We start from the raw sequence: 27,199 nt of genomic DNA on the forward strand, positions 1-27,199 counted from the left end.
CCTGGCCCTCACCATTCACTCACCCTCCCTCCGGCTTTAAGACGTCTAACTCCGTATCACTACATCACCAACTAGTCCCAATGACCTTTCCAGCACCTCGTTCTCATTTGCTGCAGTAAGCACACTGCATTAGCTGCCTTGTGACTCACTCGCACTACTCGCGGCGGGGAGGCTCTATTTCGTGCATTTTACACGGACGTCGTCTTGTTGAATTGCGGTTAAGGTTTCTTAATCAGCTGAGCTGTGGTGCGGGATCATTGGTTGGTTGGCTGTTTGCGACTTGCTACGACATACTACTTCCTCTACTCGATTGCTGCACAACCTTTGGCCATTATACAAGTGTTGATTCGGCTCTCTGGGACTGAGACTGAGCTTGCGACAGATTTGATCGTCTGCGTTCTAGGCGAGAGCACTGCTGGATCTTGCCCGCTTGACCGCTCTCCACGTAATTCTAGTCGAAGCTGGACTGGAGCGCATGCGACAACGGTGAATACTCGACATCAAGCCCACATCACCGTCTTGGAGCACAGAGTGCGCGTCGCTGTGACCAGGAGCGACTCAAGCTAGTCGATTCCAGTGGAGTGGAGAGCAAGACCACATCACACCCATCATGGCTCCTTCCCTTAGCCAGACCACCCCACCCTCCTCGACATCCTCCAATGGCGCATCACCCGATACCCAGAACTTCCGCGTCGTACGCAAACGAAATCGCATCCCCCTCTCCTGCGCGCCATGTCGACATCGCAAGCTAAAATGCAATCGCGGCCACCCATGCGACAACTGCACCAAGCGCGGGGACTTAGCAGCCTGCAACTATGCCACGCCCGGCGGGCGCAAGAAGAGCAGCCTCAACAGCGCCAACGCCACACCCGACGACATGCAAAACCGCATCGATCGACTCGAGGGCTTGGTATTATCCTTGATGACAAATGGAGCCTCGCAACCAGGATCGGCCGCCGCGGCGCAAGCAGCTATTCAGACTAGCAGGAGTAATAGCTTAAGCACCGGCTCGGATCTGCGATTGGATCCCGAAGGCAGCGATATGATCCGCGAAGAGCCGGATCAGGTTCAGGAGGAAGGCGATAGTGAGGTCGAGCAGGTGTCGAAGCAGATTGGGATCATGAAGATGGATAATGGACGGGCGGTGTTTGCGTCCGATGCGCATTGGTATGCTATTTTGGGGGAGATTTCGGAGGTGAAACAGTACTTTGTCAATCACAAGGAGGATTATCGGCAGCAGATGGAGAGGGTGCAGGCTGCGAAGGCAGATGAGAGTCCTGGGACTGCTTTCTTGCTTTCTGGACCACCGGCGAAGGACAAGGCGGAATTGCTGGCGCAGTTCCCGCAGAAGGCGGATGCGGATCGCTTGATTGCGAGATATTTCAACGCCTATGACCCGTCGGTGCATATTATTCATGGACCGTCGTTCCAGAAACAGTACGACAAGCATTGGGTTAATCCGCATGAGACGCCGACGGTGTGGGTTGGGTTGTGCTTTGCTATGATGACATTGGCATTGCAGTCGTATCACCGGGCTGGAGACGAGCCCCCAGAGTATCGAAACCGAGCTATGGAGCTGGCACATACTTTCAGGAGGCTGACAGCGCAGTGTCTGTTGCTGGCGGATATCACGCAGCCAATCGCACAGATCCTGGAGACTTTGATCTTGCATGTTCAAGCGGAGTATGGTCGAAGCAGAGATGCCGAGCCAGGTGTCCTGCTTTTGACGAGTCTGTGTGTGCGTCTGGCGATGCGGATGGGCTACCATCGCGATCCAGGGCCCCACCCACAGATCACGCCCTTCGATGGCGAGGTCAGGAGGAGAGTCTGGGCCTTTGTCCGTTCCTGCGACGTTCACATCTCCTTTCAATTCGGCCTGCCGTCTATCATCCGCACAGATCACTATGATACCCAGCTACCACGCAACATCTACGACGACGAGCTGTATGACACTATGCAGACTCTACCGCCTTCGAGACCGACGTTCGAGGCGACGCCAATGAGCTATATGATCGCCAAGTACGGCATGACCCACCTCTTTGGCCAGATCGTGGAGAGGACACAGAGTCTAACTGATCCAATGTCCTATGAACAAACCATGAAATTTGACCAAGATCTAAGACAGCTACGGTCGACACATCCGCCGCTGCTACAAATGCGATCGTTTCAGGAGAGCGCACGCGATCCGGCCAATCTCATCATGCAACGGCTCGGACTGGAGATGGTATACCTTCGATCATTGTTTGTGCTGCACCGGAAATTCATTGCTAGGGGCCGTGAAAATCCGAGGTACGCTTACTCCAGACGAACGTGCATAGACGCCAGTATGCAACTTCTGGACCACCAAGCCACCCTCCACCGCGAGTCACAGCCCGGTGGACGACTAAGGAGTGTGAAATGGTACATCTCCTCTCTCACCACGCACGATTTCCTGCTAGCAGCTATGTTGGTCTGTCTAGACCTCTACCACCTCGCTGAAGCAGACAGACGAAGTCGACAGCGATCTGGCAGTCTGAATGGACCAGCCGAGTCACCGTTAACGGCTGAGCCGTACGCAGAGGACAGAAGAGAGGAGATGCTCCGGGCGGTGGATCATTGCATCGGGATCTGGGAGAGTCTGAAGGGCCAGAGTATGGAGGCTTACAAGGCTTCTGTCACTCTTGTCGTGATGGTGAAACGGCTAAAGGAGCATAGGAGGGCTATGAGGAACGGGGAGCCCTTGCCACCTCCGGCGCCACGAGTGGCGTGCACATTGGAAGCCTGTGGAGACGGTGTTTCGGCGGTGGAGAGATCGAGACAGCAAGAGACTAGTGCTACGCCCTGGGCTCAGCCGGGTGTAGCGAAACAAACGCCTAGTTTTGGGATCTTCCCCAATGGCGTGCCGAGCGATTTCAGAGAAGAGGATCTGCCGCCTGAGCAGTCGGCGGCTATGACGTTGGGGATGTTGTATTCGGGTGGCAAGTCACCGAATGCTGCTAATTGGCCTTTGGGTGTCGGTCATCAGCAGCAGGAGAAGCAGAGTGGTTATCCGGCTAGTATGGCCGGTCTGCTCAATGATCCGCTACCGCAGCAGGAACGTACGGGGTTGACGCCGCAGTATTCTGGTGGTGAGGGCGGTGGGAGTTTGCTTGCTGGGCCGGCGAGTCCGTTCAGTCAGATGCTTGCTGCTGCTGCTGGTGGGAGTAGTGGGTTTATGGGTATGGATGGGTTGGGGGCGGATATCGACTGGGTGTGTATTCTTGCTCTTTCTTCTGTTCATGGGTATATTGTGCTAATGATGTCTGCAGGGCGCATGGGACCACTATATCCAAGGCAGTGGCACGAACGCCATGGATCCGACGTTACAGATGTGGCCCATGAATGTTGATGTCTCAGCCTTGGATCCGAGTCTGCAGCAACAACAACAACAACAACAACAACAACAACAACAACAACAACAGCCCCAGAATGGTGGTGGTGGTGGCAATCAGCCGCAAGCTCAGCAAACGAACTCGGGCGCGCAACAGCAACAGCAGGCGAATGGCAACATGCAGGATGGAGTTTTCATGGGAGCGACGACCCCTAGTATGATGCAATGAAGCATTGGTAATAGGGTGATCATCACGAGAGATGTGGCATGTGGATTGTATGAGTAGTATATACCCATCTCTTGGAAGGAGGCACATAAAAGTAGGACTCGGCGTCGGCTGATGAGAAATGTAATATTGAAGCCGCACAAATTTCCCGTCCAAAATTCTGGCCAGACCTGCTGCTGATTCCAGTGAGTGATCTGAAGCAGTTGTCCCTACCGTTGGTCCGTGGTTAACGATCGCCTGGTTACAGCGTCCAAAGGCCCGTCGAGTTCTTGTTCTCTATCGCCACGAGCGACTTACGGGGCTCAGCAGGGTGAATGGGCCGCGTAGCCGTGTACGATGAGTACCACGGTACATTTGGCGTGGTGAGTATCAAGTTTCGGCGCTGGCTCGAAGGAATGGTGGTTTCTTAGCAAGTACTGATACCGGCAATAGGCGGTCGCCTATGCTGCTCTCTACTCGGCTTGCCGGCTCGGGATACGCTCTACTGCAGGTCGGGCTGCGTGGATCCCTAGGCGGACGTCACTTTCACGTGTCAGAAGGAGGGTGCCCAATTCGATGTTGTACATATATGACGGATGCTAGACAGGGGACAAATGTAAGCCCTGCGTCCAACGTTTTGGTGCTGAATCATGGGTGGTTGATACTGTTGATATGCTGACACATGAAGAGGTTACCTTGTCTCGAAGATGTTTGTGGCTCCGTAGCATACACGGCTAACTCTTGAGATGTGTTCGAAAGCAGCTCTGTGGTTTGTATCTGCAAGACTGGCCATTGTCACGGCGAGATGAACTTAACCGTTCACCAGTGAAGATAGGGTACGAAGAGACATGTACAGCTCAGCTTTCGTCCGATATGTATCCGTAGCCGCCCAGCCTGGGAAGACCATAGTGGAGTTGCATCGGCAGTAGTTCAGCATCGCCTCCACGTCTTGGCCATGTCTATAGTGTGAGAGCTGTTGCGGAGAACTCCGTTGTGATTACCGTGTGGTGATGTCCAACGCAGCCATTCGGTGACCATACCGAGCATGCAGCAGACACTGCACAAGGTGGCGTCTGGCTTGCATGTTAGCAGCACATGGCTAGCACGGGCTTGCCTCCGTCGGGCAAGCCATCGTCCTGACATACGGCGCTTGCTGCTGGTGATGATAGCTGCGTGCTTCACTCGTATCGGAAATAATAGGCTTGGTCCGTGTGTAGTCTTTGAGAGGCAAAGAATAGTCGCACTACACGTGAGCTGCTCGACCGCTAGCGCGTACGGTATCAGCAGAGAGTGTCTGCGCTCCAACAGTTGAGGGAAATTGTGGAGCTTTCACGTCTTGTGCATATTGGCTCTGCAGATTGAGATGCACGAGCTGGAGCTGTCAAGAGTTGTTGACCTTGGCGATGTACTTCCAGCATGCCGCTTTGGCTCTTCCTCGCACTGTGAGTTGATCGTTGTTGTGCGATGTCACTTCCTCAAATTCAATCAGTTCTGATCAATCGATAGATCGGAGATGTTAGCAGGCGCTTGTCGCAACTCGTCCATACAAGCCACTGCAGCTTTACCTAGCTGCAGTACAAGGCGAAAGTGACATGTGAAACGGGTTCGCCATATCGACGTGCAGAAGCGAAACGTGGTTGGCAGGATTGCGTGACAGGTACATCTTATCACTCGCGTCTCTCCACCTCCCCATAAATTCTTCCAGATTGGAACGTCATCTCCAAGACTGTCGTCGCGGTTCGTGTCAGCGGGAGGTCTTGCAATGGCTGCCATTGATGGAAAGATACGAAGGAGACCTCGACTGTGGACGTTGAGCGGACCAACGGTGGTTGTAGCCAGTGTCTCGGTACTGATCATGGAGGTAGTAGCATTGCTTTGTGTGGTTGCTTCCGAAACTCTCCGCTGAGCTGGTGTCAATGGCAACGAACCTCACGCATGGTATCCACGCCATTGATATGGATTACAGTCATGTATCACGTTCTGGTGTCTCTACACATGGCCGATAAACACAGCCAGCCAGTCGCGATGATCGTGATGATGAACAGGAACCGTCGATCAGTAATTCTTGATCCCATGGGCGGTAGTCGGCTAGCCTACTACTTCGTAGACTTTGTGTCCAATTACAGTCTAGCCAAGTCCCCATGTACATTGCAAAATTCTCCAGGATCCACCTCCTCTCGATCACGGATGTGGACCTGTGGAGGGAACGCTTGAGCCGAGCCTTTTCCTAGGTTGACCCAGGTTTTGTTATCGTCGTTCTCAGTCTCAAAAGAGTCGCTGTAAGTCAGACCCGCCATAGTCCACATCCTTGGTGGCTGGGTTCTGATATAGACGTAACACGATAGTTCGGGTACCCCGCATCTTGCCTTTTTGCGTCGGAGGCGTCGTTGCGGGACGATCAGGAATTTTGCCTCCAAGATGGGAGGAAAGCTTTAGCTAATCCGGTCCGAAAAGTACTCCTTGGTCAAGAAACAGGACCCACCGCTCGAGAACGACACTGTAGTAGTGTTTCGAGGCTTGCATCCCAACTACCTCTACCCCTTCATGCCTCTCTAACGCCCTTTTGACTTCCCACCCAGTATTGATTTTGGTATCATCGACATCCTTTCATTCGCTCTTCGAAGTCACGATGACAGCGATGGCCCGCTTACGTCAGATCCTGTATTGAATTGGAACATCTGAAGCCGGACAAGCCTGAAGGAAATATCTTCACAACAAGGCCACATCGCACATGACTTGGACATAGTTACCATCCGACCAGCGCCATGGCGGAAGTCCTCCATCAGATCCCGAGGTCGCCGAGCGGCGAGCGACTATACGAGAATACTGGCGGCCTTCGGAGATCCCACGCTTCAACCGGTCAACTATATCAAGGCTCGTCGTTCCTGTCGTCAAGCCCTAAGGACAACCTATGCGTAGCGACTACCAACCATCATGACCGGATATCAGACTCACCTCGATCATCATTTTCCGACACATTCTCCACCCACACGTCCACATCAGACCTAGGCGCGTTCGACACTCCGAACACAATCCCAGAGATCAGCGGACTATCACTTGAGGAAAAGTTTGGCAGCAACGACGATGGAGGATTTCCGGATTACGGCGGAGTGCAATTCTACCACCAGGCACAAGGCTATGCCGAGTCGCAATCGAGTGAAGAGCCAGTAGAGTCCACGACTACCGAGACCACCGCGTCAGATTCCCCACTACCTACTCCTACCGTGGCAGATGATAGTGCGATCCGGAAAGAGCCGAAGCAGCATGTCGATTACTTGAGTCATGATTGGCGGGAAGAGGACATATGGTCGAGTTGGAGGCATATTGTATCACAGCGGAAGGTGTACGGGCAAAGATCAAGGTTAGAGAACGCATCATGGAGGACATGGGCAAAATCAAAGTACGCGCTACGGACAGTGTCGCCTGAAACCCTGAATTGGTTGAAGGAGAGCGATGTGACATGGCTATACGGTCCATTGAAGCCCGCAGAGTCGCATCCCATCACATCACATCAGTCAGCTCCTTCATCGCAGCTGTCAAAGACCAACTCTTTCCTGGCTAAGAAACCGATCTTGAAGAAGCGAAGTATGTCAGAAGTCATGCTTCAACGATCAATATCAGCTACGTCACTCGTGAAGCAAGCGGCAGCCTCAGTGCAGGCACAGCAGGGCTCGCCACGCAAGCCCACTATCAACGGCGCGCATTTCGACTTCTCAACATCCGGCCTTACCTCCGAAGCGCCGAGCAGAGACCAGGTGGACTACTTCACAAGTCGGCATAGCAGCGACGACGGCACACCTTGCGAGTGTTCAGCTAAGCGCCACATTAGGTTTGATGACAAAGTGGAGCAGTGCATCGCTGTGGAACACAAGGAGGATCTGGCGGAAGAAAGCGAGAGTGAGGAGGATGAAGTGCAGCACTCCGGCTCCTCGGAAGCGAGCAGCGATGATGGCGTGATCATGATGAAGCGGAAGAGACGGTCCCGAGCGAACAAGGATGCTAAGGGCAGCAGAAGTAATTCGCAGAGTCGGAAGATGATTGAGACTTTGCCAGCCAGCACGCTCAAGTACAAGACAGAAGCTCCGGATGTGGCTGAGGCGCCGCAACATCACACGTTCGGAAGTAGCTGGCGCTCCAGCCGACTATCGCCCAGTCCTTCTCAGGAGACTCTCAGGCCAAGCCGACCATCCGCTAACTTCTTGGTCAAGGACGAGGAGGAGCCTGAGCCAGCGATGAGTTCCACCTGGTCGTTTGGGTCTGGTAATCCCAAGTCCTCTCTTGGCAGTGCATCGTCGAGTGAAGACGAAATGGCTGGTCGGTCACGGCGGAAGAATAAGATGATTGCCACAAAGGCGCGGAGCAGTACTCCTGGACCTTCGGATGATTATAGTGCTGAGCTCCTGAGACGGACCAATAGTGGTATGCTTATGCCTTATGATGATGAGGAAGATGATGCTATGGCCGTTGGCTTGTTTGGCAAGGTCAGCGAGACTATTAATACGGCGAGGGATATTGCTCATGTTATCTGGAATGTTGGGTGGCGGAAGTGAGGTTGACGAGTGTCGCGGCCTCCACTTGAAATCACTACTTAGAACAGCCGAATGATCTGACGGACTGGGTAGCGACGGCGCAATGGGAGCCTGCTTTCGGAACACGGAACGTACACAGGAACGGCAGCACGGAGAGGCTTGTAGCAACCACGGTCTGCGGCCATTAACGACAGCGTCGGTGTTGGGTGGTCATGGTAAGGAGGGAAAGGTGCGCAGCGTACAAGATGCGCAGTGGGATAATGTATCAATTCTCACGGCTTGTTATTCGCGAGGAGCTTCGGCGTTGAGCACATATAGACGGGCTGGGTGGCATCGTTGAGCGAGCATTAGCAAGCGGTGTGTAGATATCTTTTCAATACTTTCGCCTTCGCTCAGAAGGTTGGGACAGGCTACAGCATTTCGTATCCATCACGTGCATCAGAGAAGCATTTTAGCCTTTTGCAATTGCGTCTGGATCGGCGTTCTCGTGCCGCGGCCCTGCAGACCAAGCGTGAGCTTGTTCTTTGGCTCGTGGTCGAACGATCAATGGCATACCTTGCTTTGGCTCACTCGTCTGCCTACGACATTCCTGCTTGTCCTGTAGTATCATCAGATTATTCGCCATCTCAACACTATCGCTTGACGTCTACCATAGCACCGAGGCCCATGATCCTTCGGTTACAGCATCTGCTCGGTTCGTCACTATTGTTGCTGCTCGGGGCGCCAAGTAGTCACTGCGGATAGGCCGTTGCGTTACGATTTACACTTCCCCCTCCAACTACACCGAGTATGTTCCGGCATATTAGAACGCTCTTTTCCATCTTGCTGTTTATCGCCATCTGCAAGGTTTCGCAGGTGTTGAGTGAGAAAGGGAATATACATATTTGATGCGACGCGACTGAGATACGGCGCAGCGAGAAGAGCAAACCATTGGCTTCGCAGGCTGGGAGGGTTGAGTATCTGAACGTAGCTGGAGGAGTGGAGTGAATTGAGATACTGCAGGATGGAAGAGCCGCCAGACGTAGAGACTCTGGTCACGGGTCTGGTGTCAGACAATGAAGGCGCGAGGAAGTACGCGGTCTTCAAGCTACAGAGTCTACTTGGGGACCCGGCCTTCGCGGATGCTTTCATACAAGGAGATGGGCAGATTGCGCTCCGTCATGCGGCACTGGAAACTATCGGCAACACTCAGGCATACGCATTCGGCAGTCTTGACGCGCTGCTGGAACTGGATATAGGATGGGATGCCGTGGATGGACCTGTTATAGACAAGGCCGTGGAGCTGGCAGTCACGCACCCGCTTGTTAATATCGTGCGGAACGCGCTGACACTGCTTGTCCTCATCGTCTCGCGACCATTGAGACAATCAAGGAGGGAGAGTGCGGAGGTCTTTGGCTTTGGTGCGATCAAGCCTGCTTTGGACAACCATCCGGATTTCTTAGATTCGTTGGTGCAAAGGCTTAGCGCTTCAGACCATACGCTCTGTGCTAATGCGCTGCAACTCGTCAATGCTCTGATGCGCGATGCTGTCATCCATGGAGGCGAACACGAATGGCCGAAATTCATAAAACGGCTGCAGGATCTCGGTGTCATTGGTGGTGTGGGTATGCTGATGCGTGGCGATGCTGCAAGTGATGTGGGAAGTCCGCTCGCCACAGCCATCCTCGAGTTCCAAGGTCTCACCAAAGTTCTCTTGCGTAAGTGGAAGGAAGTACGTGTGAATCTTGAATTGGTTGAGCACAGGCGTGCTTTGAAGACTATCAATCTTCTGAGCAAGCCAGAGCCTTATAATCCGCCACAAGCCGATGGCGAAGATGGAGGGAAGGATAGTAAACGACACCATCCAAGGAAGTGGAGGAGACTTGGCTTTGAGTCGGAGAATCCGGCCCTGGAGTTTGATGATACTGGATATCTCGGCATGATGGATCTGGTCGATTATGCAAGACGAAATGAGGACTCGTACTCGAAGATTCTCATGGAACAAGCGGTACAACCCGTAGAACAAAGATGTCCTGTCGCTCGAGCAAGTCTTAGCATTACACTCATTTTATACGAGCACTTCGAGATCGACGAAGCTGTCGACACTGTCGATGGAGCCGCGACGGGTCATACCAGAACGACATCGGCATACGACCGGGAGGTCAATCCTTATAACGTCAACAAAATGTACAGACCGCTACTGCTACAATGGGGTCGTCTACATACTGCGGCTACAAATGCCTTCCAGCGAATGTGGAAGCTGGCTGCCGCCGAGCACGAGGACTTCTTCAAGATTGAAGAAGTCATACGTGTGATCATAGAACGAATCATAGGCGCTGCGGACAGGAAGACAGACGTTGGTAAGATCGAGGATGAGTTACGTGGTGTCACGCTAGAGACGGCCAGGCGTTGGCAGATCGATGGTTTGGATGAGGTGTATGAGGATGCTTGGGGCCCTCATCTTGTCCAGGTACGGGAGCAGCTTCATCAGGAGAGTCAGCAGTTTATGAAGGAGCAACGCGTACGATGTCTGCTTCAGGGCCAATGGTTCCCAGTCACGGCGCTCAATACTGGTGCTGTCGTACCCTGGCGATATGTACGGCTAAGCCATAACCGAAAGTGGCTACATTACCAGGACTTCGCTTCGAAGAACAGTAGCGAGCCCACTATTGGAGATCTGGCCGAGAAGATTGACCTCAGCTCCGTCACATCTGTCGATAGCAATGTCTCTGCTGCAGAGAATCCGGTCATGAACGGCGCGAACGAGAGCACAGAAACCCTCAAGGAGACCAAGACAGGCGATTCCGTGAAGACGAAGCAACCGCAACAATCGACCACGACCAAGATCACCATCCTCGGCACTCCGAACAAACCCAACAAACACTCTCTCAATTCAAATGGAGGAGCACCAGATGACGAATCCATCCTCCTCGAACTCTTCCCACAGACATCATACATCGCATCCGAGTGGCTGGACGGTCTACTCATGTTACTGAACCAGGAGCCCATCACTAAAGACACCACGAGGCTGATCGACATGATGAAGGACTGGGGTGTAAGGTTACGTATGCTCAATCTGAGGTGGGAGGATGTGGATTGGGAGGCTCTGGAGGCGAGAGTCAAGGGTGCTAGGGTGGCGGAGAGGGAGGTACCGACTCGAGAGGGACTAGACGAGGATTATTATTATGCTATGGCTGAGGCTTGAGTATACGTGCGGATGGGTCCTTTGTATCATACGTGGGATGGCGTCTGGTGAAGCGAGGTGAGGGAAGGCTATCTCTGGGCGTCTGGCATCAGGATCTGGCGGTATGGCCGCATGGTGTTGGAAAGGTCCGTGGCGTTCGTTCCATGAAGTCAGCAAAATCGTTTATAGCTTGCACAATGCTGATACGAGTCTCTGCTATGGACGAGGCTCTCACATTGTGTCGCCCAGCCTCTCAACAACGTCAGTGAGCTTCGGGTTTCCTGGTCGCAGCATTCAGTCATCATGATAAGATGATGAGTGCACTGAGTGTCAGCTTTTCGACGGGCGGTTGTGGAATCATGACTGTGAGCTGTGCTCTTGCTCATCATACATATTGCTCGCTGGTGAGACTCGTCACCTTACCAGTCGAGCGCTTCAGCACGCGAGATCTTCAGGAGCAGAAAGGAGGTAGGTCGCAATGAACATTTGCATGCCAGTGACGTCTCGCGATAACAATGTCCTGTGCCGAATGATTCCGACTGTGCGATGTCTCAGCAAGCATGCCTGGCCCGGGTTCATGGAATGGTGCTAGGCTAGTAGCGGCGGTTGTTTCTTCAGTCTAGCACGTCCATTGTCGAGGCCATAGCGGCCCATGAAGGATAACGATCAGCAACGTTGTTACCGCGCGGATGTCAACCTCCGTAGGCAGTGTGGCGATTAGCTTTACAGCTTTCCAGGTGAGGCAAGCTACGTGATGACTGTTGTTTGCTTTTGTGACTATTCGAGGTCAGGGCACTTTGAGTAATGTCCGACGCATGGGTGTCGTGGCGGCGTACCCGCCGGGTTCCTGAGCAGCGTTGCGCGCACCGTTGATTGTATGCTTTTTGCTTGAGCTCCTTTGGAATGTTTGTCTCGGATTATTCAACAATGTGTCGATGCCTGATCAAGCTTGTGTGGTCAGATGCAAAAGCAGCTTTCTTCCCGGTCAAAGGTGCAAACAGGGGCTGTTTTGGAATTAGAGGGCTGCTGCTGTCAATGCACAAATGGCTGACCTCAGCTTATCAGCTGACACTTCACCATTCATCCAAAAGCGAGACTCGGGCACACCACCATCGTTCGGCACAATCTCACGCGCGCCTCCATCAGTATAGCCGTTGGTCGTCCTCTGAGAAATTGCTCGACCGGTGGTCCATCGTGTCGCACGACGCAGATGAACAGGGTCCCAAAGTACTGGAATTCGACGACGCACATGCAGGCATCATGACAGGCGGGACCTGACTACTTGGTAGCGGACATGGGAGGAGCATCAATGCAATATTCCACTGCGAAGTGCCCTGTACCGCATTGACTTCACAACTCGATAGTGCTGCTTTATTAGTACAGCCGGGCGTTTCTTGATAGAGCTGGCCTGTGCATGGACAAGAAATTGGGTTCATGTTTCCACCGGACAAATTCTTCGGCTAGAAGGCTTCGGTGCCTGTTGGCGGTGGAGTCTTTTCGTTGAGCATTTTCCACTGTCCAGCCAGTCAGAGACTCCATATCGTCTGATATCGAGCCGCACATCGACCAGTAGAGTAAGCGATATGGGTGTGTTCGTCGAAGTTCAGCGTTTGATCCGACTGATTGGTTACTTCAGCATAGACCAACCTGAATACCGTTGCCGCTAGTGATGCACCTTTAGCGCTGCTTCGAATGCGGCTCTCCCCAAATCGCTTCGTCTCACGTCACGCGTTCGCTTGATGTGCCACAACAGCCTAGGGCGCGGCCATGCCGTCCATTGTCCACGTCAAAATATCATTGATGCTGGCGCACAGAGACAGACTGGGAAGGTCGCTGGGCATCAGATTAATGTGGCGTCCGATTTCTGGGGGCCATGGCGACCATTGCTTGCAAGCCCCCAGAAAGAGTCGTCCGAGTCTTGGTACGCCGTGCAGTTGACAAGGCCGCCAGCAGCTAGCCTTCCGGATGTATCATTGTTCATCAGCAAGGTTAAACTGGGCACCAACAGGACGGCCACGGCCGTGCTCCGCTAAAAGGCATGGCTTACGGTGCTATTTGATGGCGTGCCGCCTGTATGTATTCCTCATCTAGGTTCCTGTCAGATTATCAGCATCTCGAAACTCGCCCCCACGGCATTGCGTATCCTCGTTCCTTAGGGCTACAGCTGATATATTACCTCGTCTATCTCCGCTGGAATGTCCCTATATTTACACCTGGTGGCTTGAACTGGCCCTGAGCCTCGTTGAACAATAACAAGGCTTGGCGAAAGCATCCCAAACACAAAACCAAACGACCTTCCACGTTGGCCCGCACCGTCTGGTCACACAACAGCAACCTCCTCCGGCTTTGGCGCACAATCGATCCAAGAACGACCTACTGTGGAGTCGTGGCAATGTCGGCAATGCAGCATACCGGCGAACGTTCAGCTTTCGATCAAGTCGTCGTTACACCACACTCCTGCGATGACGGCTTCCGAACGGAACTTCCAGCACAAAGACTGGCTTCTCGCGCAAGCTCACCTCTACTTAGAGGTCGTCGAGAGTCGCCGCAGCGTATACGCATCTCGTCAGACGATGGTACAGAAATGATTTCACCTGAAGAGTATGCTACACTGCCGCCATCGATCCAGTAAGTGCGGTGATGGGATCCGAGTCGAGTGATTACTCGCCGGGGGTCGAGCATTGCTGACCTTTATGATCAGAAGAAAGTACTTCACTTCGGCCGAAAGATTGCACATTTCACAGGCGGCTGCTGCTGACCAACGAAAGAAACATTGTCGCAAGAAGATATGGCTAAGTCCGAGGCCATCGCTCGATTGTCATCGCCATACGGCCAGCGAGCAACGAGCTCGCACACCTTCAGATGCATCTTCAGACAGGCACTCTCTGGCAGAGCTGCGGTCTGGTGAGCGCCCTATCACACCCGAGCAAGCTGCATGGTTCTTTGCGTTACCGGAGAAGGTGAGACGACAGCACTTTAGCAAGGAGGAACGCATCCAGTCCGAGGAAGGTGCACGGGTGTTGCAAGTTACCTCTTCCGGTTCACTGGTGCCAGCTTCGTACGCATCGTCCAACATTGACGAAACAGTAAAAGCCAAGCCTGCTAAGGCATCACCTGTGACCAGCGACCAGACGCAGGTGACACCAGTGCGGGCGGCACAACGCAAACAAACATATCAACAGCAGGACGACAGTGTATCACCGCATTCGCTATCAACAATTGGCCTGGCTGTGACCGCTCCGTTGGCATATACTGCAGAGGGTAAGCAACGGATGAGAAGTGGGCAACAAAAGATTGTCGTGCGAAAGGCACGATCATTCAACCGCGCATTGTACTTAACGCCCATAGCGTTACCACCACCTCGACTGGCGCCGATCCCGGCATCGCCTGTACCTGAGACGCTGCCGGTATCGTCGGCACCTCAACAGGAGAAGCTTTCTTGGCGCCTGTCGCGACCTTGCGACGACTTCTACGTTCCATCACCAATTGAGACCCCGCCTGCCAAACCTTTCGAGGAGCCAGTGGTGGCCGATGTCACTCGACCTCAGCTACGCCCACGAGCAATTACCTGTCCAGTACTGGACCTGACCTCTGAGCGAGCACGGCACGATATACCCAATGCAGTGCCTACCAGTACCTCCGAATGCTTCCCAATCCAGCGGACTTCTCTTGTGTTGTACGACACCGATGACAACGCCTCCGTCCAGACGAGTGGGCCTTTGACGCCTACCGCCCTCAGTAGCACATCGTCGCAAGCTAGCACACTTTTGACTTCGGCAGAGGCGAGCAGCCCGATTACAGTACAGCCGAACAGTGATGGTTCTCCTACCCGCACACCGCAAGGCCACAATTATGCGGTCGCAGCTAGAACGCCGGTGACAAATGTGGCTGCATGGCCAACCAAGCAGAGCTGTGAGGTCGCAGTCGCGGATTTGGATCCTTTGGCTCTCGAGCCGTTGGATAGCTACGAGCGTTCCGCAGGCGCGGACGACACACTGACAGCTTTCGATTTGAGTGTCCCTCGCGAGAAGAGGTTGACAAGAGTGTGGAAGAGCATACGACGGCACTAGTATCTCTACTGCACCGTCTCTGGGTTTATGAATGTGGTCGAAGAAACCATGTATGATATACAGCATGTAGATACCACTCAACTAGCATCTCGAAACTCTTCATCACTCACACCATCCGCATCATCCAAATCGTAATCAGGCACCGACGTGCGTCGTCGTTTGCCATTATGGCACGTATATGCTGGATCACGCGTGGTAGCTATGGCTGGATCAAGGGCTTGCCACGACGATGACGACGTTGCTGCAAGTGCTGTTTGTCCTCTCTGGTTAGGTATTCCGCTGTCGCCTGGATCGCTGTCATCTTCATGATATTTACTGCGGCCGTGAGTCCTCGTTTTGTGTCTGTGCTCGGCCGCAAGACCTCCCTTCAGCCGTCGCGCTTCTACACATATCCAGTCCTCGATATGCCGGTCCTTGTCAAAGTGGTCACCGATATGTTTGTACCGTGCTTCGAGGTTGTTATGATGCATGCTCGTGCTTTCTTGTTTTATGAGACATCCGCAAAACCCACACCAGTACTTGTCGTGTGCATTGGCGCCAATGTGCATCCGTTCCATGGCTACCTCGTCTGCCTTCTGCTTGTGAACCAACCGCAGATGATCTTCTGCTAGGCCATGGTAGTAAAACACGAAACCACAAGTTGCTCCAGCTGCGCACTCAATCGAGCACCGCCACATCTCTTGGTGGAAGTGCTGTGAGCTCTCGTGACGCTTCCAATCGTTTCGACTACCAAAGCGTTTGAAACAATAAGGAAATGTGCAGCCATAAGGACGTTCGTGTCGCTTCATATGCTTGCTGGGAATCGGTCAGTCAAAAGCGGAGAACGAAAGTGGACGCACGTACCGGAGGTCACACTCGCGTCTCTTCTTCTTATGACACTTCGGACATGTTACCATAGTTTCGACAACTTCCACCACCTGGTCCATGGCCGGGGGCACAGAATTAGGCATGTCCAAAATGTGCCTTTGCGGACATGACCATCTTTTCTCGGGAATGTTTGCTGACATTGCCGTTACCGCGTCATGTTCCGAGAGTAAGAACGATGGCATGTCCATCCTATGGTTGGTCTGAGGAGGTAGCATCGAGGTGGCCAGGGAATTCGATCTTCCCGCGAGAGTAACACTCGGCAGTGCTACGAATGGAGCTACACTGTCAGCTATGTATGGGGAAGCACCCAAGTTCTGGCTGCCATAGAGTAGCCCAGGCATAGGCAAGGCGCCACCGCCTATACCAGCCAGAGGATCTCCCTGCGAAGATGTCTCGAATCCGTATAGTGGGTTGCCAGGCTGGGAAGCATGTTGGCTGGTTCCAGCTTCCATGAAGCTAAATGCCATCTGAGAGTGGTCTAGATCATGGGAGTCGATTTGTGACTGCTGTGCAGATATATACCCCGACTCGACAGTCTTTGCATTCTGCGGTCGGACCGTGGTAGACCTGTATGCTGTCAGCCGTGACCAACGAGGCAAGTGAGAAGACACACAACTGGATCGTCCTTTCAGCATCGAGAAGAGCATGCTTTCTCTTGATGTGAGCTTTGAAATTATCTTTCCGTGGCCAGAACTTAGGTCTCACATCCTGCACTCGTGGGCATACGACGCAGATGAAGCCTGTCTGATATTTCCTATGCACAGAGCTTATATGACGTTCAAGGTCATTCTTGGTGCCGAAGCCATCTCGCCGTGTGCAGTTCGGCTCGTGGCATCTCCAATCCTTGAAGTGTGTTTGGGAGTGTTTCCTGTTACATATTAGTGCACGCACATCCCGGCACGATGGTCTCACTTACTGCGCATCTGAAGGATTACGTAAGGGCTTCTGACATATATCACAAGGAGACTGCAGCAGTCCGCTGCGTCCACGTCTCGATCTCCGGCCTTGTAGTCCACAGTGAGCTGTTATAGTCGGTTCCGACACTATACTTCCGGGACCGAAGTTCCGCTGAGTAACACCGCCATCTTCGGACTGGATGGGCGGCTCGCGCGGTGCGAATGCTGGGAAGGGCGCACCCGCCTGACCACTCGTGGCATGAAGTGAAACATAGGTAGAATCAGATTCCGTGGCGGGGCTCCTAACAGTACGGCGCTCTTGACCAAACCCCTGGCCACCATGACTTCTGCTAGTTCGAAGCCGGCCTACAGAAGCCGCAGCAACAGAATGTGTTGTGCCTGTGAAAGGTGCATGGACTCTTGGTGCAAATGGACTTTGATCCACTGATTGAATAGCTTGCAGATCGAGATTGGCAGCTTGCTGATGTGCCTTTTGTTCCAATTGATCGAATGTATCGTACAGTTCATCTTGCGCATGAGACTGGCCATTGGTGTGATGTTGACTCGTACCAGCCTCATAATAATAACCTGAGACCTCAGATGGCTGCGACGGGTAATGATTCATGTCCACGTTGTTGTTGGGCCGGTTTGCTATATCCGATCAGCTTGTATCCTACCATGACCAATCATTGTCAGCAGCATACTCAACCACATTCGGGTATCAAGGACACGCTGTTTGAAGCATATCCATAAATGTGGAAGATCTGCTGGAGGATGACACTCGACCCTTGCGGACAGGTCGAACAGTGACCAACTCGCGAGGCTGTATTTCGTCCAAGGTGAGCAGAGAACTCCAAGATATCACGAGGCTGAGGTAGCTGATAGGTGCCTGATGGCCTTGAGAAGAGCGATATGACAGTTGTGAGAGAGAACAGACGATGGATGGGTGCCTCACGGATTCCGACTTCTAATGTCGCAGCATGCTCGAAACATAGGGCGGGCGATAAGCACGACAGCGCAGACTCAGTGTCGCCTTCCTCTGTACGCTCGAGGAACATCATGTGCTAATGCCGTGACCGGCGGGCAAAAAGAAGGCAACCTTCCCTGGCATGCATGTGAGGGCGGCCTCAATTTTGGTGGCGTGCCAGGGGTCTGTGCTGTGCATGTCGTCGCCCTCGATCGTCGCCGGAAAAACTCCTGACTGAAGCATGCTTCACTGCGAGACTTGTGTGCTGCAACAGCTGTCATGCTGTGCATTCTGCAACATATATGAAGCGCAGTGCACATAAAGGTCGGTCGTTGTTTGATCATCTGCAGCCCTCATGGCCGACCGTCGACGTTCCTTTCACGTTCATTCCTTTCACGCGTAGTGAGTCCGAGCCAAAAGTCGAAGTAAGATCAACAACTTCTGCTTCGGACCTGCAGAGGGCGGCCTCAAAATCGAACCTTCGGAACCGCTCCTTGCGGAATGGAGGATTCCTGCCAACAATGTAGGTACGCCCTGCTGCATCTAATTGACGATGGTGAGCTCGATCTGTAGCATCGTCGGCCTCGGCATAGCTCCAACCGTTTTGATACTGCGCTACGAGCCGTGATACAGCGTATATCACCAAATGGAGTCATTGGCAGTATATGAGAGCCACCCAATGTTCAGCGGTCGTGAGTACGCATGATTGTACAGTACAATAGTTTGCAGTCTCACGCACCTGTTGACTGCACGACGCCGACGCTGCACACCCTTGAAGTAGATAGCTTCCGTTTCAGTTGCTTGATGGTGCTACCTTCCTCTGAGGCTATCGGCCGTGCGAAGGCGAAAAGCGTGTATCTACCTACCTGCCATCGTTGTATGAGTACATCGTTGGCGCTTCCAATGCAAAGACTAGCGCAGCTGAATGGACTGCCCGCGGGCGAAGACGACCATGCCATCCCGTTCAACGTAAGTGTGTCTATACGCCCCACCATATCCATGCCTGTAGCTATAATACAAATCGTCTTGACTAGGCTATCTTGTTCGGAACCACCTTGTAGCGGCAGACCACGGCCACCAAGCTTTTCGAATGCGAAAACTCACCAAGTCGATGTAGCCGTCACTGACCTCTGCTCGAGCAGCCGGCGTTGCCCTTGATATCGCAGGAATATACAGCGTTACTGCAAAGAGTGCTCTGAGCGACGACTAGACACTGAGGTGAAGAGGCAACTAGCAATGCGTAATTCGCTCGGCCCTTGCGGTCATGCCGATGAATCTGGGATGATCTGAGGAGCACGTACGCTACACGAAAGGTCTCCTTTCGATCGTGTGGATATTCGGAATTGTTCTCATGCGTAACACGACTTACTTGACCGTCATAGATGCCAAGGGTGTCGCAAGTCCCGACCGACTGATGCTGCGAATGTCAATCTAAGAGGTTTTCACCATAACGATATTGGAAAACGCGGTGCTGCCTGGGCCGCTTCTCAGTTACCGACCCCAGATCGGCATAAATGCAAAATGCAGCGACCGACCTTGCAGTAGCTCGGACTTGACCACAAACCGAGCCTATGATCTCTGAATCGGCCATCCATACATCTCCAGACTTGTATCAGCATAGTGTCCAAGCAAAAACGATAACCACGCTCTCATGCCTCCACCACCAGCACCCGCCTTGCCCTCCAGAACCAGTGATCTAGAAGCGCCAAGCGTCCTTGATCCAGATTCAGGCTAAAAGGTGACGAGCTTCTGTTCGTGGGTCACGGCTATACGATCGGTGTATATAGTGGGCGAGGCATGCGACAGAATGGACTTCGTACGATTGCACCACGATCTAGACGGTCCAGCAATATGTCTAATCCAAAGCCTATCGTCGACCATCTGTTCACCGCTGATCCCAGCGCGCACGTCTTCAATGGGAAGCTGTACGTCTATCCCTCGCACGACAGGGAGACCGATATCCAGGACAACGACAATGGCGATCAATACGACATGAACGACTACCATGTCTTCTCTATGGACGCTGTCGGAGGACCAGTCACGGATCACGGTGTGGCGTTGAAGGCAGACGATGTTCCATGGGTTGGGAAGCAGATGTGGGCGCCAGACGCTGCCGAGAAGGACGGCAAATTCTACCTCTTCTTCCCAGCTCGTGATAAGGAAGGCGTTTTTCGTGTTGGTGTCGCCGTTGCGGACAAGCCAGAGGGACCTTTCAAGCCAGAGCCGGACTATATCCAAGGAAGCTACAGTATCGACCCAGCTAGTTTCGTCGACGACGATGGCCAAGCATACCTCTACTTTGGTGGTATTTGGGGTGGTCAACTGCAATGCTGGCGATCTGGCAAATTCGACAAGGCAGCTTATGAGACGATGGAAGCCACCGGCGACGAGCCTGCACTGCTTCCTCGAGTGGCAAAGCTCAGCGAGGACATGAAGTCGTTGACCAGCGACGTTCAGGGCCTGGTTATCAACGATGATGATGGCAAGCCCATTCATGCCAGTAAGCACGATCGTCGATTTTTCGAGGCTGCCTGGGTGCACAAGTACAAGGGCAAGTACTACTTCTCGTACTCGACAGGAGACACACACTTCTTGGCCTATGCAATTGGTGAGAGTCCGATGGGCCCCTTCACCTATGCCGGCCGTATCCTAGACCCAGTGCAGGGCTGGACGACACATCATTCGATCGTTGAATTCAAGGGTAAATGGTACCTTTTCTACCATGACACGAGCTTGTCTGGGAAGAATCATCTACGCAGTGTGAAGATGCGTGAGCTTGTGTACGACTCGGAGGATAAGCTGAAGTTGGCCGAGCCTCAGTCCTAGACTAGTATTCGACGGGGATCACCCATATAGCACTGTACAGAAGCGGATATCACGCTGTAGCTGCCTCAATAGACGCCCTGGTATATAAAGCGCAGTAATTCTGCCGCCGTGTATTTCCAAGTGGAAACCCCGTGCCATATTCGTGTTAAGAGAAAGGCACATTACATGCAGCCGGTCATTAGGGTATGTATCTCACCTCTGAGCTCCGTCCCAAATTAGAAAGATGCGGTAGCGCAAGGCCCTGCCCGCGCTGCCGAAACTCACGGCTCCTAAAGCTCTCGTGTATCAAACCGTTTCACCAAGCTAGAATGCCCACGAACAGTCAAGGAGTCGACCAAGAAAGCGTGCTGACCACACACTCACCTGAAGCCCATCGCTGAGACTCATACCCGCTCGCCATATGCTCAACGAACGACCTTGGACCATGCAGGCCACCTTCGGCAGATCCGCGCTTACTAAACCGCTTGGAAGCAGCGCTGAGGGACTTGGCAGCACGAAAGACGACATCATCTCGAGGCCACCCAACAAACGCCGAAGGATCGCACACGCGTGCGAGACCTGTCGACAAAGGAAGTCCCGCTGTAATGGCGACAGACCTACCTGTGACATCTGCACGGAACAAGGACTTTCGTGCCATTATCGAGATGCCGCCACACACTCTGCCGTCAGCTCGGACAGGCAGTCGATCGTCAAGCTTGAGAATCGTTTGAAGGATATGGAGAGGCTTCTGCATTCTTTAACTCCAGGACGAGCACCATCAGAGGCCTTTTCGCCGCCCGTGACTTTGCTTAGTGATGCTGGGGACGATAGCAGTCTGCACAACCGGACCAGTCGTTCCGCCGAACCACACCTTTCGCCTGGAAACGTCTATCGTGATCGCGCCACATCCCAACAGCCAGGTCTGGCACAAGATAGTGTTGATGGGATGGGTACCATAACATTTGCCGACGAAGCATCGTCAGGCTTCTTCGGTCCGTCCCTCCAATCCAGCTTAATTTAATCGTAGTAGCTGACCCATTGAAGGCGCTACATCCAACACTGCGTTTCTACAAAAGGTTGTCAACGCGCAGTCGACGAGCTCAAGATTCGCAGATCTCGATACCGCGGGTCTACGAGGCTTCTCTCGACCGGCATCGCCGCCTCTCGAGGCGCCACACATCCACAATCAGAAACTACAATCAGTAGATCCATTTCTGCTGCCACCTTATGCGGAGATTTCACGTCTCGTTGATGTATACTTTGAGAACACTGGTCGGTTCTGGCCATACTTGTACAAGCCTCGTGTACACAAGAACGTCACAGACATGCGGCGCGCTGGTTTTCGAAACATCGAACGGTCACATCTTTGCGTACTCAACCTCATGTTCGCTTTTGCATCGACGCATTGTCCTTCGCAAGTCCCGGTCACGATCAAACTACAGCAGGGGGATATTTACCTACAGAGGGCACTTGCCTTGCTTTCGGATATCAGACCTTCTGCGGAGAATCCCGAGTCAAGTAGGATAGCTTTTCACAAAGCAAATGTATTAGGCTAATATGATACACAGTCCAGGCTTTGCTTTTGGCTACAATGTACCTGTAAGCGAATTTCGTCATGGTTTCGATCCAAGGCGCGATACTGATAGAAGTTCCTGTAGGCAAGGCACCCAACGCTCATCCCAAACATGGGACGTCCTCGGGAGGCTGGTCAATGCTGTCTTCAGGGTAGGGCTGTTCCGCGAAGTAGTCGGAGAGACCGCACTGGATGCTGAGCTTCGGAAGCGGACATGGTGGACGTGCTTCGTCATGAATATGTATGCGTATTGAGTCGCGAAAGTCGCCCGTGATGCTGACCTCCTTTTCAGAACCATAAGCATGACTCTCGGTCGACCTCCTCCTTTACCAACGAGCTACATGACCACGGAGCTTCCATCCGAGGTCGACTTAGCCAAGCTCACCAATGATCGATCGGCAGAGGTATTCGACTCTTGCATACCCACCGCGAGCTTGTTGGTGCAGACGTCGTAAGTTGACTGTCTCCCACCGGCAGCACAATCTTGCATTTTGGCTCATATGGTTGTAGCAAAATGTATGTGGTACTTGGTCGGGTGATCGAACAAGTGTACGAGGCAAACGTCGGGCCACTGGTAGACAACGTAGCCGTGCCAAAGCTCATGGTCGATGTCTTACAAGCAGACCAAGAGCTGTCGGCGTTTGCAGCAGCTCTGCCACCACCACTACGTCTCATCACGTCTGCGGAGCTGGCCACCGTCACAGATGCCGTCGATGCCCAGGCACATCGTTTTCGACTAATCCTCACGGTCCGCCTGCTTAACGTCCGCCTACTTTTGCATCGAAGAGTGCTTTCGTACGTCCTCAGCCAATCGAGAAACGATACGACGGGTCGGGACTCATTCTACCCGCTCAGCGTTGCAGGCGGAAGTCTCGATTTGTGCGTAGATGCCGCGCTTGAAACGATCGCGATCATTTCCCAGACCACGCAGCCGAACCGCCTACTCCCAATATGGTGGTGGTCGGCCTATTTTTGTACGTCGCCTCGAGAGCCAAGACCTAGTTGACATCTACTGACTCAGCCGCCAAAGCATTTACTGCCGCACTGACAGCTTATGGCGTGCTCATTGCCACATACAAATGTGGCCTGAAGATCCACCGGTGTTCAACGTCCGAGCTCATCAATGCTCTGCAGATGGCATTCGATGTCCTCGGGAAGCTTGGAGGTGATACTCGACAAGTCATACGCTGTCAGAAGATCATCCGGCATCTGATACAAGTCGTGTGGACTTTGTATCCACCGAAAAAGACCGATGAAACTGCTGTTCCAGCCCGGCAAACCGACGTGATTACCGTGCCTGGGGTCGAATCTTTTGACTTCCCCTCTAGCATCGACCCAGGCTTCAATTTCGAAGATCTCGACTTCAGTTCCTTTCCCGACGATATGAGCTCGTTATTTCCGGACGGGTTCTGATTATCTATTAGTGCTTATAGACATGAGCAAGAACTGATTAAAGTGCCAGACATGCTAGAGATCTACTGCAGAATGAGATCGCTCCAATTTCCTCTCCGTGATATTGAACAGGAAGTCTACTCACCTGCGCAGATCTCGTGGCTGCTGCTGCAATGGCTCATGATTGGCTTGAAAGAAGGGAGCACTAGCTTCCATGTTTCTGCAGGATTGACCAGCGCTCCCGCGTGCCTACATACAAGGCTTATCTGAGCTCGCTGCCTCCTCTTCGTGTCATGTTTCTGTACGTCTTTCTTCACCATTCGAACAGCATCGTGACAGTATTACAAACACGTCTTCGGACAACGCTCAGGCTGCCAAGCAAAAATTGTCTTGTGATGATGTCAGCTCTGTGCTGTAGCTTGGTAAGAAATGTCTTCGCAAGTGATATCCGCGGTCATCCGCCGACACGGTCAGTACACCGGCATCAGTGATAATGCGTTCGATCACTGGAGAACTCTGTCATCAAGTTTACAACTAGTCGACCCTACGATGCTGAGCTAGAAAACCACAAACCGAGTCTCATTTCTTGCGACTAGCAGGACTATCATGGACTGGAACACTGCAGATCTCAATAGCTGGCCAGCCAAACTTGTGACCCGCGTTGGTAGGAAGCTACGCAACAACAAAGCCTTCACCGAGGAGACCATAGCCAGGAATAATGCTCGAGATGTTGAGAGGCGTCGAAAACGTGAGCACGAGTATGCCCGGCGGAACCACTGGGATAAACCAAGACCATCGCACGATACTGGTCGAAGTTCTGATAATTCGCGAAAATCTGGCGACGATGCAAACGAGCTCGGCGAACGCGAGTACTCCATGTTCAGCGATGGGTCTACGCTCGTCGACAGACCTGACCATACAGACATGATGCATCGGCTAGCACATCATGACTCGTTCGACTCGCTCGTTGATCAGACAGTCGAAGCGCACGATGTCAAGGATCCATACTTCGACTCAAGAGAAGATGCCGAACGATTGCGACGAGTGTCCACGAAGCATGAGAAGCTGGCATCGAGCCTTCCAGAAGACTTGTGGCAAAGGATTGCTGGGTTCCTTAATGCTGCAGATCATGCTTGTTTGGCGCTGTCGAGCTCTACTCTACGCGGCAGACTCGGCGCAGGACCGTTCCAGGCACTCAATAAGCTCGAGAACAAGCATCACAAGATAGCCTTCCTGCAAAGCATGGATCGTCAGCTCCCTCTCCATCTTCTTTGCTTTGCTTGCGGCCAGTATCATCTACGGATGCATGCCGGTCAAGAGTCCCTCAAAGCTGATTATGTTGCAAATCCGATGTATATTTGTCCCAATGTCAAGACCACAGTACTTCCACGCATGCGGCTGGCGCCAGGACGTCAACTACCATACAGCTTCGTTCAGCTAGGCCTCAGAGAACAGCTCGGCCAAGGTTTCGGCATATCTCACGAGTCTCTCGATCGGAAGTGGACCCATTCTAGCGGCTAGACGCATCGGTCGCGGTATCTACTGCACGACCACCACATGCTCCTGCGTGTCGTCAGTCAGGTCCACGTACCACCAGCTGCGACACTGACTAAGACAGCAGAACGTCATATCCTGTACGATCGGGAGGAGTACGTACCGTACTTCTCAGTCTGCGCCCATTGGCGAGATGGCCTGCTCATGGATCTATGCAAATGCGCACTGTCTCACGTTCCTGCGCCACCGAAAACATACGTCACACAACTAAAAGAAGCTCCGCACATCAGTCGAGCAATGGCATCGCCAAACTTCATCGTGCGTGGTTGCGACCAGTGTCGACCGGCACGAAGATGTCCGGAATGTCCAACAGAATACCTTATCGAAGTGCGTATGGTTGAGGATCCCAAAGATCTCGCAAGGCCATTCAAGCATGATATCGTTGTGACGAGGTGGAGCGATCTCGGCGATGGCAGTAGCCCATACACGTCACCCGAATGGGCCGCTGTCAATGGCGTTGTCGTGCCCGAAGAAGAAGGTGGACATGCGTATGAGAGTTTCACTCACGTTGGCCGAAGAGCTGTTAGCGGTATGTTCGAGAGCAGGATCAGTGGGAGCATACCTGGGCAGCGAATGCTTAGTCTCAATCCGAAGAACAAGAAGATGGATGAAGATGGACATGGGTGGTACTGATGTAAAGACATGCGCCATCATGATGTGCAGTAGCATCTTCGCGAGTATGTATCAATGTCGGCGCCTGCGCCTTTACAGATCAGAGCCTGAACCCACTCGCCATACGTACAAGGGTATCTTGAGAAGCATCGTAGCCGCATCGCAAATATCGCATCAACGTATCCCAAAATCAAACCAATAAACGTCGTTTCTAGTACCTCCTTCCACCTTCGTAGTCCGCGTAGTTCTTCGTTGCCGTTTGCCGACGAGGTTGTTTGCGTCCAACGATGCAATCCAAACACCAGACCAGACTCGCAACGAACATTACAGCAGTAGCCACCCACGTCAGGGTCAAAAATTTTCCGCCTTTGCTAGCACTGACACCGACCGCGTTCCCGTAGTGATTGATTACATCCGCAGCCTTTACAGCGACAGCCGTAGCAATCGCGCTGGCGATACCGATCGCGAGGAAGGCAAGCAAGTCGACCAATACGTTGAGGAAAGCACTCGTTCTACCCTCCGAAAATATCGAAATCAGCGCCAGCAGTGTTGCGAGGCCAATTAGTGCAATAGCCACGCAGTATAGAACGAATGTTGCTCTCTGGGCGATTCTTAAAGCGTGCAGACCTTTGTCGATGGCTGAGGGCCACTTGAGGTCATCCAGATTAATATTGGAATGTCCACTAGCGTTGAGCTCTTTCTGCAACACTTCTCGTGGGTCGAAATCGTACATAGCAGTGTGGTTGGAGCAGCTAGTGACATTCCTGTGGATGCTTTTCTTGGAGAGCGTAGCATTCGGGACGGGACCAGGCATGAAGAAACCCTCGCAGTAATCCATCAGATGAGCGCTGTAGAAGTCATGGAGACCGAGATCCTTGGCGAACGAGTTGATATCCTGGTTGATGTCGTTCGAGATGCTGTTCGTGATGTTGTCGAAGAAACTAACAAAAGGGTTGTCTGAGCTGCGGCTGGAGTTGAGCACATTTTGGCCGATGCGAGATGTGTTCAGCGAGACTATGTCGTAGCTTTCGAGGAAGCCTTTCGATGAGCCGGCGAAGAGGCACAGGAAAGAGAGCACTAGACCAGTGGCGCACAACAAGACTGGTGCGATGGCGAGAAAGCGCATTGTGCTGGTGTTATCAGGTGTCGATGATATCTGTAGATGGTCTGGCAAAAAGGCTAGGTCTGATAGGAATAAAATGAGTACTACCTTCTAC

At 52.8% G+C, this 27,199-nt stretch overlaps 11 protein-coding genes across 11 annotated transcripts; 8 read left to right on the top strand and 3 right to left on the bottom strand.

The window, feature by feature from the left end:
* Positions 1-610: 610 nt before the first annotated feature.
* Positions 611-3,578, top strand: LTS14_007968 (uncharacterized protein; the record flags this gene model as incomplete). Its single annotated transcript, XM_064840657.1, has 2 exons — positions 611-3,229; positions 3,288-3,578. 2 exons carry the CDS (start codon positions 611-613, stop codon positions 3,576-3,578), a joined length of 2,910 nt encoding a protein of 969 aa, XP_064691688.1.
* Positions 3,579-6,319: 2,741 nt separating this feature from the next.
* On the top strand, positions 6,320-8,104 carry REG1 (protein phosphatase regulator; the record flags this gene model as incomplete). The annotated part of the gene is made up of 1 exon (XM_064840658.1): positions 6,320-8,104. One exon carries the CDS (start codon positions 6,320-6,322, stop codon positions 8,102-8,104), a length of 1,785 nt encoding a protein of 594 aa, XP_064691689.1.
* Positions 8,105-9,086: 982 nt separating this feature from the next.
* On the top strand, positions 9,087-11,267 carry LTS14_007970 (uncharacterized protein; the record flags this gene model as incomplete). Its single annotated transcript, XM_064840659.1, has 1 exon — positions 9,087-11,267. The coding sequence occupies one exon, from the start codon at positions 9,087-9,089 to the stop codon at positions 11,265-11,267; it is 2,181 nt and encodes a 726-aa protein (XP_064691690.1).
* A 2,371-nt stretch (positions 11,268-13,638) lies between these two features.
* On the top strand, positions 13,639-15,316 carry LTS14_007971 (uncharacterized protein; the record flags this gene model as incomplete). Its single annotated transcript, XM_064840660.1, has 2 exons — positions 13,639-13,874; positions 13,948-15,316. The coding sequence occupies 2 exons, from the start codon at positions 13,639-13,641 to the stop codon at positions 15,314-15,316; spliced, it is 1,605 nt and encodes a 534-aa protein (XP_064691691.1).
* A 77-nt stretch (positions 15,317-15,393) lies between these two features.
* On the bottom strand, positions 15,394-16,650 carry LTS14_007972 (uncharacterized protein; the record flags this gene model as incomplete). Its single annotated transcript, XM_064840661.1, has 2 exons — positions 15,394-16,111; positions 16,160-16,650. The coding sequence occupies 2 exons, from the start codon at positions 16,648-16,650 to the stop codon at positions 15,394-15,396; spliced, it is 1,209 nt and encodes a 402-aa protein (XP_064691692.1).
* A 300-nt stretch (positions 16,651-16,950) lies between these two features.
* Positions 16,951-17,704, bottom strand: LTS14_007973 (uncharacterized protein; the record flags this gene model as incomplete). The annotated part of the gene is made up of 2 exons (XM_064840662.1): positions 16,951-17,026; positions 17,100-17,704. The coding sequence occupies 2 exons, from the start codon at positions 17,702-17,704 to the stop codon at positions 16,951-16,953; spliced, it is 681 nt and encodes a 226-aa protein (XP_064691693.1).
* Positions 17,705-18,949: 1,245 nt separating this feature from the next.
* Positions 18,950-20,872, top strand: LTS14_007974 (uncharacterized protein; the record flags this gene model as incomplete). Its single annotated transcript, XM_064840663.1, has 2 exons — positions 18,950-19,015; positions 19,913-20,872. 2 exons carry the CDS (start codon positions 18,950-18,952, stop codon positions 20,870-20,872), a joined length of 1,026 nt encoding a protein of 341 aa, XP_064691694.1.
* A 715-nt stretch (positions 20,873-21,587) lies between these two features.
* Positions 21,588-23,837, top strand: LTS14_007975 (uncharacterized protein; the record flags this gene model as incomplete). The annotated part of the gene is made up of 7 exons (XM_064840664.1): positions 21,588-21,843; positions 21,896-22,369; positions 22,420-22,450; positions 22,510-22,665; positions 22,717-22,875; positions 22,935-23,398; positions 23,446-23,837. 7 exons carry the CDS (start codon positions 21,588-21,590, stop codon positions 23,835-23,837), a joined length of 1,932 nt encoding a protein of 643 aa, XP_064691695.1.
* Positions 23,838-24,422: 585 nt separating this feature from the next.
* Positions 24,423-25,337, top strand: LTS14_007976 (uncharacterized protein; the record flags this gene model as incomplete). Its single annotated transcript, XM_064840665.1, has 1 exon — positions 24,423-25,337. One exon carries the CDS (start codon positions 24,423-24,425, stop codon positions 25,335-25,337), a length of 915 nt encoding a protein of 304 aa, XP_064691696.1.
* Positions 25,338-25,373: 36 nt separating this feature from the next.
* On the top strand, positions 25,374-26,003 carry LTS14_007977 (uncharacterized protein; the record flags this gene model as incomplete). The annotated part of the gene is made up of 1 exon (XM_064840666.1): positions 25,374-26,003. The coding sequence occupies one exon, from the start codon at positions 25,374-25,376 to the stop codon at positions 26,001-26,003; it is 630 nt and encodes a 209-aa protein (XP_064691697.1).
* A 190-nt stretch (positions 26,004-26,193) lies between these two features.
* LTS14_007978 (uncharacterized protein) lies at positions 26,194-27,108 on the bottom strand (the record flags this gene model as incomplete). Its single annotated transcript, XM_064840667.1, has 1 exon — positions 26,194-27,108. One exon carries the CDS (start codon positions 27,106-27,108, stop codon positions 26,194-26,196), a length of 915 nt encoding a protein of 304 aa, XP_064691698.1.
* Between the last annotated feature and the right edge of the window lie 91 nt (positions 27,109-27,199).

This window comes from Recurvomyces mirabilis (genome assembly GCF_035927965.1).
Source record: "Recurvomyces mirabilis strain CCFEE 5264 chromosome Unknown scaffold_23, whole genome shotgun sequence".
In the NCBI taxonomy this organism is placed as follows: Eukaryota; Fungi; Ascomycota; class Dothideomycetes; order Mycosphaerellales; family Teratosphaeriaceae; genus Recurvomyces; species Recurvomyces mirabilis.